General features: G+C 40.1%; 1 protein-coding gene across 1 annotated transcript in view; it reads right to left on the minus strand.

Annotated features, from left to right (window-relative positions):
• TES (testin LIM domain protein) overlaps positions 1-11,691 on the minus strand; it is a 47,649-nt gene extending 35,958 nt beyond the window's left edge. Inside the window, exon 1 of the mRNA XM_082661908.1 lies at positions 11,528-11,691. Within this exon, the coding sequence (XP_082518034.1) occupies positions 11,528-11,554 (27 nt within the window). The 5' untranslated portion in view covers positions 11,555-11,691. The remainder of the gene's footprint in view (positions 1-11,527) is intronic.
• Positions 11,692-14,822: the final 3,131 nt, after the last annotated feature.

Here is a 14,822-nt window from a genome sequence, read left to right on the forward strand (position 1 = left end):
AACCAAGCCCAGACTATATCAGCTAGACGCCAGTGAAATTTCCTCCTCTACCTCAAGAGATGACAAAGTGTATTCAATAAAAATCAAGATTAGGATAAAGATAGAGATCCTCAGCAGTAGGTTAGGTTCCTGTACAAGCTCAGTGGCACACTTCCTAAATTCAAACCTGAAATCTAGGAAAGTCACAACTCACTACAGATCATGTACCTTGGCTTTGTTTTAGAAGCGTCAACACTGAAAATGTTATGGTGAGAATACCAAGGGTTTACCGACTTTTTGCAGCCTTGTTTCTTTGGTTCATTTATTTATTCTTCCTGGAATTCCTTCTTTGCCTACTGAAACCTTATTTATCCTACAGAAGTTAGTTTGAATGTTGTTTCCTCCATAATGTTGTTCCCAATCTACCCAATTAAATTACTTCTGCTTCTGAAACTTCATAATACAGTAGCCACCCCATATCCACATTTTTGCTTTCTATGGTTTCAGTTATACACGGTCAACCATGATACAAAAATATTAAATGGAGGGCTTCCCTGGTGGCACAGTGGTTGGGGGGGTCCGCCTGCCGGTGTGGGGGGCGCGGGTTCGTGCCCCGGTCCAGGAGGATCCCGCGTGCCGTGGAGCGGCTGGGCCCGTGGGCCGTGGCCGCTGGGCCTGCGTGTCCGGAGCCTGTGCTCCACGGGCGGGGGGGGGGGAGACACCGGCGGTGAGAGGCCCGCGTACCACAAAAAAAAAAATCTATCTATCTATCTATCTATCTATATATATATATATATATATATATATATGTATATGTATATAAAATGGAAAATTTCAGAAATAAACAATTCCTAAGTTTTAAATTGAATTCTGAGTAGCGTGATGAAATCTCCAGCCTTTGCTCAGTCCTGCCTTGGATACGAATCATCCCTTTGTCCAGTTTATCCAGCTAGGTAGTCACTTAGTAGCCAACTTGGTTATCAGATTGACTGTTGCAGTACATTGCAGTGCTTGTGTTCAAGTAACCCTTATTTTTACTTAAACACATTATTGACTGGAGACGTATTAATTCGTCTTTTGTTACCAGAACGTTATTGACCGAAGACGTATCAATACGTTTTTAGACAGTGGTACAATTAACATAACATGAGAAGTTGTTAGAGCTTAAAATTGATCAAGCGTTCATTATACAACTTATGATTGTCATTATCATTCACATTTTGCTCCGTTAGGTTTTTGTTCCAATCTTGTGTATATTATAAACGTAAAACTTTCAAAAATGATGCATTGCGAAATGTTGAGTGAAGAAGAATTTTTCGGTGAATTTTATGCAGATACTTTCTCTGACTGTCTGAGCGACATATATACTAGTGTCTCAGAAAATGATAGTTCTTCAGAATATAGTTCTGATTCAGATGATGTGAATATTAGACCAACAAAAAGACAAAAAAACCTTAGTGATCTATTCTGATATGGAAAGTGAAAATGAAACTCACAGTGCTAGAGAATGCTCCTTTGCTTCTACAGAAGAGTGGATTGAAGACAGCACTTCATGAAAACTGGAAGAATTTACAGCTGTGTCACGTGTAACTATAGACTGTAATAACCTGCAAAGTGTTAGTGAAATAACAGAATTAATTTTTGGCCAGCCAAAATAAAAATCGCTGGCCAAGTGCAGAAGCAGCGATGCTAGCAATTCGGATCTGCCAAACAGGAGCCTTAAAGTGCTTCCTTTAGGTGAAAAGGTGAAAGTTCTCCACTTAACAAACAAACAAACAAAAATTGTATGCTGATGCTGCTAAGATCTATGGTAAGAAGGAATCTTCTATCCATGAAATTGTGAAGAAGGAAAAAGAAATTCATGTTAGTGTTGCTGTCGCACCTCAAACTGCAGAAGTTATGGCCACACAGTGCATGCTAATTGCTTATTTAAGATGGAAAAGACATTAAATTTGTGGGTGGGACACACAAACAGAAAACATGTTCCAGTTGGTAGTAACATGTGGCACCAGAAAGCAATAGAGCCCACATGAAGACTTCAGCAAGGGATCCCCTAAAATGTGTTAACAGCATTTACTGCAAGTAAGGGATGGTTATAAAGATTCAGGAATAGGTTTGGAAAGAAAAATATAAAAATTACTGGAGAGGCCGCGTCTGCCAATAAAGAAGCCACTGCTGAATCTGTGGCAGAGTTGAAGAAGTTAATTAAGGAGAGAGGCCACATCCACAAAACTTTTATTACTACAGCATATTGCTATAATTTTTCTATTTTATTATTATTGTTGTTCATCTCTTAATGTTGCCTAATTTATAAATTAAACTTTATCAAAGGTATGTATGTATAGGAAAAAGCAGTATATATAGGGTTTGGTACTATCTGGGGTTTCAGGAATCCACTGCAGGTCTTGGAACATATTCCCCGCAGATAAGGGGGGGGGATACTGTAGTTGTCTATTCCTATTATTGCACTGCTACAAAGTGTGGCAGTCTGCAAACTGTTGGTTACCAGTCTGTGATCAGACATAGAAAGAAACTGAGAGAAAGCAATTAGGAATTGTTAAGCAATTTGACAGTAGTTTTATGTCTGATATACTTATTTTTTTTAAAATTGGCCTCGTATTTGTCTTTTTTTCCTTTTAGTAATTCATTTTTTTTTGTTTTAAAAGTATCGGCCCATGACAGATTCAGAGTTTTGAAAAAATGGTTCTTCAACATAGATATTTTGAGCAACACTGTATTACAGCATACAGCACTTATTTCATTCTATCTAGCACTGTAGTTAACGTACATGTCTTGCCCACTAGCTAGCTTGCCTACCTTCCTTCTTTTATCCACAAAAGCTGACATCACAGTATTTTGGGGGATACAAGCTCCACAGGTAATATTGATAGAAAAGGAGTTGAGATTCTGTAGTCTTACATTTAAACTAAACTTTTAATATTCTCTATGAAAAACAGAGGGTGACTTTGTTTTGTTTAACCCCCGATTATTTTTATTGTAGGCCAGTACCCCATGAAGGAAATACATTCTTTACCTTTACTTTGTGACTCATTCTATCAAGACTTCTATGATGTTACACTTACAGAAATAAAAATCCACCTAACATTTGCATAATCATTTTGCAATGAAACATGATATCATTTCATCTTCAAACAAAGCACAGGCAAGTTCATGGTGGCGGCAGACTTATTAATGGACTCAGCACCAAGGCATTGGTGCTAGGCTTTCAGCCTCCTTTTTGCTAGGCTCACTGTTCAGATAAGAACCTTTATAACCAACAGACAACCTGAAACCCCTTTTTAAAATCTGTATGGTGGTCAGAATGTCACCGTAATAAACACAGGCTGAATCACTTGTGATTTGAGGATGATCCAGCCTCATTCAGAGATTAATTATATTTATATACTGGGAGCCTGGCTGTCATTTGGCAGATAAGCTCTCAGCAATGCTCAATGCCTGGCTTCTCCTACAGTTCCCGCCTCAAGCCGTGCTCAAACCCAAGCAGTCCTGCTTTCTTGGCAGACTAGCCAAGGGTAAGAGAAATTGGCAATCCTGAGCTATGCTCTTCTCCTTTGTTGAATATGACCGAAATAAAAGTAACGATACCTAGAATCAACCAGTTTTTATAGCTAAATACTCATTGTGATAGAAACATGAAACACTTTCATAGCACTGTTCCCAAATTATACCAAGTAAGTTTCTTTTCGTTCTTTCCTCTATCACCTTCTGTTCTTTCTTAATGTTCTTGTCACTGGCAATGAACAGTGATTAAAGTGGTTGAGAAGAAAGAAAGAAAAGTAATTAAAAAGTCATTTTAGGGTCACAGCATGAACTTTCATTAGAAAATTACAGTCAGGCATATTATTATCTAATTTCCTATTATTCAAGTAGGGAGTTAGGTAGATCAGGTACTTAGAAAAATAAGTGAAACCAAATATGACTTGAGCTCTTTTATAGGAAAATCAAAGATTGGAGCTAGACAGCTGAAAAGCATAACCTCTAAATTTAATCCTCTAATAACAGTGCTTAAGGCAAGTTTTAATATATGGATTTTACTCAAAGACTAGGGGTGAATTTATCAATTATCAAACTATTTTTCCTTAAGATCTTGAAAATTTATGAGGTTTTAAAACCCATTTTGATTTTGGTTAGTCTTTTCTCTATTTTCCTCTCCTTGAAAAAGTTGATTTCATAATTCATAATTTATATAATGCTCCCTGAACATCACCACTTTGTAAAAAGCAAAATAATTTCCTAAATGTACTATATATTAATGATCTAATAAACAGATTTTTAAAAGTCATTCTTTCAGGTACCATGACAGTAGTTACCAAACAAAAATTAGTAATGACTGTAAACAGTAAACGCAATACAGGAATGACTCTTGCAGAGCATTTGTAATCAGGCAAAAGACAGTTTGTGTATTTTATAGGTGTAAGATTGTAAATATTTTAGCTTTATCTAATTATGAGCTTTTTTATATTCTAATACATAAAAGCTACCTTCTCATCTCTTTTTCATTTGCCATTACTTAAGATAAATAATAACCCCTAATTACAAAGTTTGCAAAACCGGGAACCAATACCAAGAATCACCACTAAATTAGGATATTCTGGGACTTCCCTCACGGCGCAGTGGTTAAGAATCTGCCTGCCAATGCAGGGGACATGGGTTCAAGCCTTGGTCCAGGAAGATCCCACATGCCACAGCCTGTGCGCCACAACTACTGAGCCTGTGCTCTAGAGCCCACACACCACAACTACTGAAGCCAGCACACCTAGAGCCCGTGCTCAGCAACAAGAGAAGGCACCACAATGAGAAGCCCACACACCACAACGAAGAGTAGCCCCTGCTCGCTGCAGCTAGAGAAAGCCCGCATGCAGCAATGAAGACCCAACACAGCCAAAAATAAAAAAGTAAATTTATTTAAAAAAAAAAAAAAAAAGGACATTCTGTGTTGGAAATCTAATGTACTCCTGACCTGTAAAGAGTTCACTAAGGGGTATAATCCCATTTGCGCTTACTTTCTATCATTTATTTTGTCATTTACTTTCATTTACTTTTCTTTGCTCTATCATTCCTCTCAACAGTGTAAGTTCTATAATACAAGGTACCTTGCCTTTTTGTTCACACTATACCCCCAGAGTTTAGAACAGTGCTTTGCACATAAACTACTCACATAGTTTTTAAATGACTCATCTTATTTGGGGAGAGATAACTTTTAAAGACAATAAAAGCTCCATTATTTTTCACTTTCCTGTAATTAAGTACCAAGGAAAGTGATACATCATGCCTAGGCTTATTTGACTCATGCTAACAGAGCAGTTTATATGCCTTTGAAGCTTTATACTACAGATTTAAATTAATTAAACTTAATGTCTTCAAATCCCCACAAATATTTAAAAGGCAAACTAATTAAGTAAAAACAAGTTGAAACACAGCTAAGATCTATGAAAAAAAATTATTTCATTTTTCTCATGGACTTCACAGGAGTATATACATGCCATTTCATTAAAATCACATATATTTATATATTCTTGGCTTGTATGATTTTTAAGCACTGTGGAACACTATTATACTTGGTAAACTATAATGTTTTCCATAGTCAAAAAGAGTAACAGCGTTTTAAGAAATCTTAGAAATCACTTGGTTCCCCGATTTTTTTTTTTTTTTTTTTTTTTTTTTTTTTTGCGGTACGCGGGCCTCTCACTGTTGTGGCCTCTCCCGTTGCGGAGCACAGGCTCCAGACGCGCAGGCTCAGTGGCCATGGCTCACGGGCCCAGCCGCTTCGCGGCATGTGGGATCTGCCCGGACCGGAGCATGAACCCGTGCTCCCTGCATCGGCAGGCGGACTCTCAACCACTGCTCCACCAGGGAAGCCCCCCTATTGATTTTTATAGATATGAAAACTGAAATCCAAAGTAGCCAAGATCACAAAAACTAGAGTGGACCCAGATCTACTAACTCTCAGCCCAGAGTGAATTTAATGATATCATACTGATAAACAGGAGTGAGAAAGCTGATATAGTACAGAAGATCTTTCTGTATACTACTACAGCTCTTTACCTATACTGGCACTTACTGACCTTTTCTAATTTCTGAACACATTGTAGTGATCTGGTTTGTAAAAAACATATTCAGATTAGCATGGGGCAAACTACTTCTGGTTCTCAGAAAAAGAACATAGGAAGTAGTACTCTTTTACCAATTTATCATTCTCTTTCTACTAAATAGGCCCCTCAGAGTAACCCTGATGGTCCATGATGTTAATTTCGTGCTCACAATGCTGGTATCATCCTAGAGCTCAGTGAGAGCCTCACAAAACAGTTCAACATTTTGGTGTTTCCTACTGCTTCTCGGTAGCTCTTTAATGAACAGTTCTCTTCCTAGCATTGAACTTTTTTTGTTTTTAACTGCTCTATTCTAAGCTGCCTGGTCTGCCATTCCAGTGGCACTTTGAGCACTTTGCTGCTAGGAGAAAGAGAGGTTTAGCCTACCATGCTATGTGTAAGGCTTTCTATCAAGTCTGGGCTTCAGCAGGTAGAACAGATTCTTGAACAGGCCAACCATGAGTGCCTCTATACAATTCCAGATGTCACTGGTTGAAATCCCAAAGCAGAGAGCCAAAAGCAGGGTCGCTATTGTTCAGAACCATATTAAGTAGCTAGGAGGCAGCATTATCATTGCTCCCAACAAAAGCTGGGAAGTTGGAAGAATCCAGAAGATACGTTCCAGAATATTATTGGAGCTTATGGAATTTCTTTGACTGTAAAAGTCTCGCAGAAGTTCCTTTTCATGATATTTTTACTTATTTAGACTTGTTTCCGTGCAAAGAAGGTCAAAGGCAACTTACACTAAAGGGCATACATATAACCATGGATAAAGTATAAATAAAATGTAGAAAACCAGTAGGGTGGTAATTTTATTGGAATAGAAACCATTTCTTCCAATATAATTCCTTTAAACAAACCAATAAAAAATGTTGAAACAGACCTCAGGTTATTTCTCTTTTTATATTAGGGTACTTCATTCAAACATACATGTAGTGATCAAGGCAAAGGATATCAGAGGACTCAGGCTAGGTGGCATGATGGGAGTTGCATGGATTCTGAAAACTATGGTTCAAGATCACAGTTAGGTTCTGCCAGTTTCAGATTAATGTATCTAAGCCTTAGTTTCTTTATCCTTAAAGTGAGGCTAAGATCTACTTCATAAATTGCTTTGAACAGCAAACAAAATAACTATACAAGTATAAATAGGATATGAATTTCACTCTCAAGAAGCTTGCAATCTAGGTAAGAAGAAGACTATAATCTAGAGGGAGAAAGTGATGAATGTCCTAAGAGTTATGATGACATACTTTGGGAATACAGAAGAAAGATTTTCCATCCAGATAGGAACAAGAAGAAAGATCACCTGGAGGGTGATGTGTGGTGTGGGTAGGGTAAGGAGTGTGTCTTTAAAGATGAGTAGTATTTAGTATTGAAGGTGAGCAAGCAAAGTCAAGGAGAGAGATGATGGTACACAGCTAACAGCCAACAGAGACATAAATCACTAATTCTACTTCATAGGATAAAGTTAAGGAACAAAATCAATAGATAACCTACTACAGTTCTATTCAAACCAATATTCAGACCAAGTTAGAGAAAGTGACTTTTCATATCCAATTAATGTAATGACTGATACTATGGGTTGGAAGAGATAAAAGCCCCGCTGAGGACCACTTTATTTTATACTTGTTCTGAGAGAGTAACTGCCTCTAAGGTAAAGCCCTGGAAGCACGCTGCCCTCCCATTACCCCAAGCCTTGCCAATGATTCTCGCAGAAAGAATGGCTTCAAGCAGAGAATTCAACTGTAGATTTCTGCCTCCAGGTCACCATTTACTTGCCTTTTCCATTCAATCAGGGGCCACCTTAGAGAAAAGGCTCATTCTAATTTCTAATGGAAACAATCTTTGTGGTTCAGTACTCTTTCCAAGCGCAATCACTTGGTTTCATTTTGTTTTTTTGGCAAATGACAGAAGCTTTCAAAACATGTTTGGATGCTGAGAAAGGGGGTTTTTAGTGACTTGTAATCTTTAAAGTACATCTCATCTTTTTAAAATTAAATTAAAGAAACAAAAGAGTCCTAAGAAAAAAAATGCAAGACATCAGGAAGGATCAAAAGATGGAGGTTAGAATGGAGACAAACAATGAATAAGGTGTAAAATTTAAAGCTCTGCAGCAATTCCAGGCAGCGTAAGGGAAATTACTAGAGTTCTCTTTCTCTCTGGTATGTTTTTAAAGGGAAAAAAAGTGATTCTCATGGAAGAGTAACACAGAAAGGAAAGAAGAAAACATCTGGCTGTGGGCCATGATCTACCAGTCACCACCAAAATGAGACTCTCTTTCTGCTTCTCAAAGTCCATTGCTTTTTCCAAGCAAACATAGGGTCTACTTACACGAAGTCAATTATAATGAAGAGATCTAGACAAATAACTCAGACAACAGGGCCAATACGTAAAAGTCAAATTCTACTCTAAAATATTATTGAAACAAAAACTCTGTATAACCAAACTAGCTCTCACATCCTAGCAACAGCTCACTTACCTCAAACAAAACAAAATATAGTAAAATCTAATTATAAAAATTCCTTGCCTTTGTGACTGTGTGTTTTAACTGGTAATGAATCCAAATTTATGCCAATGATATGGACACCCAAGTTCTCATTTTATAAACAAAGAATCTTATAATAGTATCATCCACCTAGGTGGTTGTGAAATAAAGACAACCCTTTTTAATTCTTTTTACACAAAATGTTAATGGGAAAGGAAAGTAACATTTATCATCTGCCTGGAGAAAATTTCTTATGAAAACAACAGTACAAGGGTTTTAGAAGGAAAAAATGCCATGTATCTTAAACCAGAAGTCAAATTGTTTTACTTAAATGGTTGTGTCTTTGTTCCAACTTCCAACCACGCTTTTTAAAAGGTACATTCAAACTATTAGTTTTCTTGTATACCCAAGTCAAAAAGAAAGGAGACCTGAAAACTATCTAGGTACCAAAATAGGGTAAGAAGGCTCTGATCATAGATCAGAGATGATCTTGTAATGTTTCCTTCTTCTGGTGTCTTAGAAAGCAATTTCTAAAGGGAATGCAAGTTTCTTTTTGAGATTATGAAATGTGTTCCTGGGACCTCTAAATTCTTTGTGCTGGGAAACATTTTGTTGAATTCACAGAACATTAAGTCTGTCAAGGGTCCTGCACAGACACAGAGGGTATGGTTGGCAGTCAAATTGGACACCTTTGGGATCTTTTAGTACTTTGCAATTTACTAGTTAAGGACTCTGTCCTGAGAATCACCAGTGATGACAAAGTAGTGAAACAAGGATTTGTTACAGTCATGGTATTGTCTGTAAAAGCTCTAAACTTATGGAATCCTTTTTCTTGAGGGTGGGGGAAGGGGAGAAGGAGGATTAGAGAGAAGGATAAGATTCTTGGTTGAAAAGATAACCTTTTAAAGTAAAGGGGAGATGGAGGAGAAAAATTACACCATATATCAAGAGCATTACTTATTATAATCCACATTCTAAAACTAAGTAAATTGTTTATAAATAATGTCTGGATTTTTCCCTTCCTAGCACATGTAATTCTTAACTCTGTACTTTCTCCCTCAGAATTACTTGTTCTTTGTCTCAAATAATTTCAAAATCACTTTTGGATGTTGATTTTTTTTTTTCTTATAAGTAGATGTTATTTTTCAGAGCAGTTTTAGGTTCTCAGCAAAATTTAGCAGAAGGGACAGCATTCCCATATATCTCCCTACTCCCTTTCGAAGCTTCCTCCAGTGTCAATATCCCACATCCGAGTGGTACATTTGTTACAAATGATGAACCTACACTGGCACATCATCATCCCCCAACATCCATAGTTTATTTTAGGGTCCACTCTTGGTGTTGTTCATTCTGTGGGTTTTGAAAAATATATAATGACATGTAACCACCATTATAGTAGCATACAGAGCAGTTTCACTTCCCCCAAAAAATCCTCTGTGCTTCACGCATTCATTCCTCCCCTCCCAAAGGATGTTAACATTTAAAAAGTAATTTTTGAAGCAACATATGTTTAAGCATAGACAAGACCTCCCAAATTTTTGACAAGTACTAAATTACCCATTCTTTCCCACTTGAAAAACAAAATAAGAAGTGTTCATCAACAGAAGACTAATTAGCGGCAAACAAAATGCTTTCCTAGTAGCAAGCAAAATTAACAAAAAATTTTAGTGTCATCTAAAAGCAAAGAAAATAAACCAAACTGGAAGATAACAGAATGCAATCAGGACTGTCAGAATTTACACTATGTTTTCCCGTCCTTGGATTCCGTTTTGAGTGCCGGTTCTAGCCATAAGGGGCAAACTTTTTTTCCCACGGCAGGTTTTCATTTTTCAACAGCCTCCTGACCTACTATTTTGCACTTGCATACATTTTCAAAAATCCAGTTCTGGGCATGAAACAGAATTAATGCTCAGGTCAGGAACTTTGTCTTTAGAAGATGAAATAATGTCAATGTTGGCAACCCACAGTGGGCAAGAGAAGAAAATTAGGTTCTATTTTTTCCCCTTTTTCTCTCTGCAAAACTTCCTTCCTTATTTGATAAGAAGCAGCTAGCTTAAATTTACCGCAAAGTAAATATGAGCAATTCCCTGGAATGAGACCTTTCACACCGAACGTTACACTGGAATGTGACATCAGCATTCCTTTTCAGACACAGTGTGGTCCCCCACCCCTTTCTGCCAAGAAACGTAAGGCTCCCCAAATCAGGGAGCGGCTCAGGTAGGGCCGTGGGTACTGACGCCCGGAGGGCAGCCAGGCAGGAAACGTCTCCTGGAGCTAAACCACTGGTGACAATCGTCCTTTGGGGATGGCTGCCAAACAGGGAGAACATTTTCTTTGGAAGAGGGAGGCAGTGCTTTGGAAGTCAAGTAATGAATGACCAAGAAAAATATAAAAAACATCATCACCTTTCACGTTATCACCAGCCGCGGGTGCGAAGTAAGCGCATTCAATCAACGCTCACTCTAGAGAGCCTCGGACAGCCGAGCTGGGCGGGGAGGAGGTCTGAGCTGTCAAAGTCACATCAGTGACCCCAAACCACAGAGGCTTAATAAAGTTGAACTTCCTGAGGCAGGAAGAAGTAGTGTCACAGCCTCGCCTTAACGCGCCCTAACCTCATCCTTTTCTTTTAGGGAGGCACAGGCGCAGCTGAAACATCTTAAGGAAAGTTTCTAACACTTCCAACCGTTGGACGTGGTTAGACGGGGAGAAATGTCCCGTGCCACCCTCGCGCGCGCGCGCGCGCACGACTCTCCGTCGCTCCCAGGTTTCAGGAGTTTGCGAGGCCGCCGGGGATCCCCTCTACCGAGAGGGTCGGGTACCTGGGCTCCGGGTTCCGGAGACCCAGAGCTGGCTCGGGCCCGGTGGCCCGTGCGCCCCACCCGCCAATGGCAGCCAGAGGGCGGCGCCCCGCGCAGGTGAAGCGGCCGCTGCCCCGCTGCCCGCGCCGCCCTACCTTCTTTACTTTGGCCTCCAAGTCCATATCTGTGTGTCAGAGGGGTTTCTCCTGCTGTCCGGGATCTAACACCCAGGCTCGCCTGGCCTCCGGCACCGCTGCAGGTACTAGGAGAGAACTGCTGGGTCTCCGCCGCCGCTGCCGCAGCCACTCGCCCGGCGCCGTCAAACTTCCGCCGCCCAGTCCGCTACAGACGGCCTGAGGCGGGGACCGGGAACAAAGAGGCCCAGGCAGCCAATGGCAGCCTGGCCCCGCCGGGCAGCCGCCAATCACCGAGCGCCGCACGCACCTTCGCGGCCGGAGCGCGGCGAAGGCAAGGTGAGGGGCGGGGCCCCGTCCGGGGCGGCGCCCTGCAGAGCGCAATTCAGTATCCCTGACCTGGTGTCTGAGGCTGCCCTGGCCTTCAGCCGACCTGCTGGTAAAGAATTGGAACCCAGCCTACCTCCAACTGAAGAAGAGCCCTTCCATTCAGTAAGCTTGTACCTGTTTTTGCTTGGGACCTTGGATATGTGTCCAGCGGAGTAGTATACCACTACTGGCTTCTTGGTTTCTTTTCCTAGCAAAGAAATCGTGGAGGTTGTTAGGGATCCTTGTGATGGGTGTTGCACCCTAATTTCACTATTAAGTTGTGGAGATGGCCTTTTCTTAAATGCTTTTCTCCAAGTCCCAAGCACTGACTGGGAATCTCCTCTCACAGCCTTAATGTCAATGAAGATGGTTATGTGTTTTCTGAGCACTTGTTAGTTCAAAGATGAGGATGATGTGAACCACTTCAGAGACAGGTTATGTCATTCCTTTGGAAGTAGAGGTTTGCCCTTTGTCCTTGTTGTGTGAAATGGTGTGAGGGTGCTCATGTGCGTCATGTTTTGATGAAGCAGTTTCATAGACATAACAAGCAACACTGAAGCACTAGAGCTGGATACAAATCATGGCCTCATTCAGGAGCAGTTGCAATGAATATACCATTAGCTTGGTGGATCTGAAAGGGATCCTAAGGATTATTGAGTCTAGCTTTCTCATTTTGCAGGGAACTGAGGACCCCAGAGGTATAGGGACCTGCCCAATTTCATAGTCTCCTGGGGGCAGAGCTAGTGCTCATGAGTCTTTAAGCAGTGTCTCCAGCATGTTTGGGACAGCAAACACAGAATTTTGACTAATTAAAAGAAAAGAATCCTTTTTTTTTTTTCCCCAGTTCACGGTAATGACAGAAAATTATAATGGTCAGGTAGCAGGTGACCTCTTAATCTGGCATCTAAATTTAAAAAGGAAAAAGTCCCAAATCATGTAGATATATAGGTCCAGATTTCTCTCCCCCTTACCTCTGGAAATTTGGTAACTGAAAACACCCCAAATTCATTTTAGCTAACACTTTTAACCCTTTGCTTACTTGGCTGTTTATTAATGTTGTTCAACATGAAACCGAGCAAGACCCTGCAGGACCTTCCCAGGGACAGACCCCTGGTGTCCTCTGCTCCTTGTCTGTAGAAGAGCTTTAGCCACCTAGGCCTTTCCCAAGTTCCAAAGAGCAGATTTAAACAGAGAACTGAGAAAATGCAGAAACAAAGGAAAACAGTCAAGCAAGGCTAAATAATAATAGTTTAACCATAAAATAAAGTCAAGGACCTTTAGTTCCTCCTTAAGGGCTATAGATAATATCCTGAACCATATCCTTGAGTTGATTTTGCAGAAAGCAGACCCTCCCCCCCAAGATGAAAACTGCTGACCACCAGAGTGTAGACCCCAGACCAATTGGAATGAATGAATCTTCAGGGATTCCTGAAACAGCACCCTGTTAATTCACCATTGACCAATCAGAGAATTGTGCACAAGCTGGTCAGGCACCCTGCAGCCCACACCCCTGATGTTGCCTTTAAAAACCCTTCTGTAAAAGCCATTGGGGAGTTCCAGTCTTTTGAGCATTAGCTTCCTGTTCTCCTTGCTCGGTGCCTTGCGATAAACACTATACTTTACTTCACCACCCTCTCATGTCAGTAGATTAGCTTTACTGTGCATTGGATGAGCAGACCCAAATTCAGTTCAGTAATAGAACATTGATTTATAATGTGATGTTTTCCTTATCCTCTTAATAAACTAAAAATGGAATGACCAAAATGGTCATGAATTTTTCTTCTCACTCAGTTTAAGTAAAACTTTCCCATCCCATTTTCCCAAGTCATCCTACAATGTTTGGGCCCCTGCAAAGTTTACCCAGTGTAAGCTCCAATGAGCATGAGGTTTAGTTATGACAAGGCAACTTGATCTCTTTCAGAGAGCTTAAAATGTCCAGTGAAACAGTTTAAATAAGGCATCAAACAAATGTTGTAACATAAATTTTGGGCTTATTTGGTGAGATTTCAGAGACAACACTAAGAAAGATATCTGGAAACATTTTATTACCATCATATTTTGCCCTTCTCTCTCTCTTCCCTCTCAACCCTCCCAGCATCACTTTGTGTATCATTGGCAAGGTGAAATGCAGTGATTTCTACCTGGAATCATTACTATGCCAATTATGTAGAAGGTAACTTTGAGGTAGATAAATATTAAGTTAGGAGGATTAGATTTCAATTTCTTATTTAGCTATTCAAGTGTTAAGCTAAAGAGATATTGAGGAGTTAGAACTGGCATTGTTTGGTGACAAGATGTAGTTGATAACAGAAAAATGAGTAGAAGATGACACATGTTTCTGGCTTGATCATTTATATAGCTGGTTCAGGAAAAGGGAAAATACATGATAGGCAGTGTTTTTTTGGTTGTGTTTTCTTGGGGGTGAGGTGGGGACAAAGGGTACAGTTTTGTTTTTTAACATCTTTATTGGAGTATAATTGCTTTACAGTGTTGTGTTAGTTTCTGCTGTATAACAAAGTGAATCAGCTATATGCATACGTATATCCCCATATCCCTTCCCTGTTGCGTCTCCCTCCCACCCTCCTTATCCCACCCTTCTAGGAGGTCGCAAAGCACGGAGCTGATCTCCCTAAGGGTACAGTTTTTAATATATTGGGTTTGAGGTTGGGGTATTGAAGTAAGGTATCCAAATATAAATCTTAGAGATGAGACTTGGACTGCTATGGTAATTTAGGAGTCAACATCTTACATAGACAAATAATTGAAAGCCATGGATGGAGTAAGATCAGCATGGGATATTGCAAAATAAAAGAATATCAAAGACTACAATTGAGCAAAGCTGAGCAAGAAAAGCACAGGGCTTCCCTGGTGGCGCAGTGGTTGAGAGTCCGTCTGCCGATGCAGGGGACACGGGTTCGTGCCCCAGTCTGGGAGGATCCCACATGCC

The sequence above is a fragment of the Grampus griseus genome (genome assembly GCF_964374135.1).
Source record: "Grampus griseus genome assembly, chromosome: 9".
NCBI classification, from domain to species: Eukaryota; Metazoa; Chordata; class Mammalia; order Artiodactyla; family Delphinidae; genus Grampus; species Grampus griseus.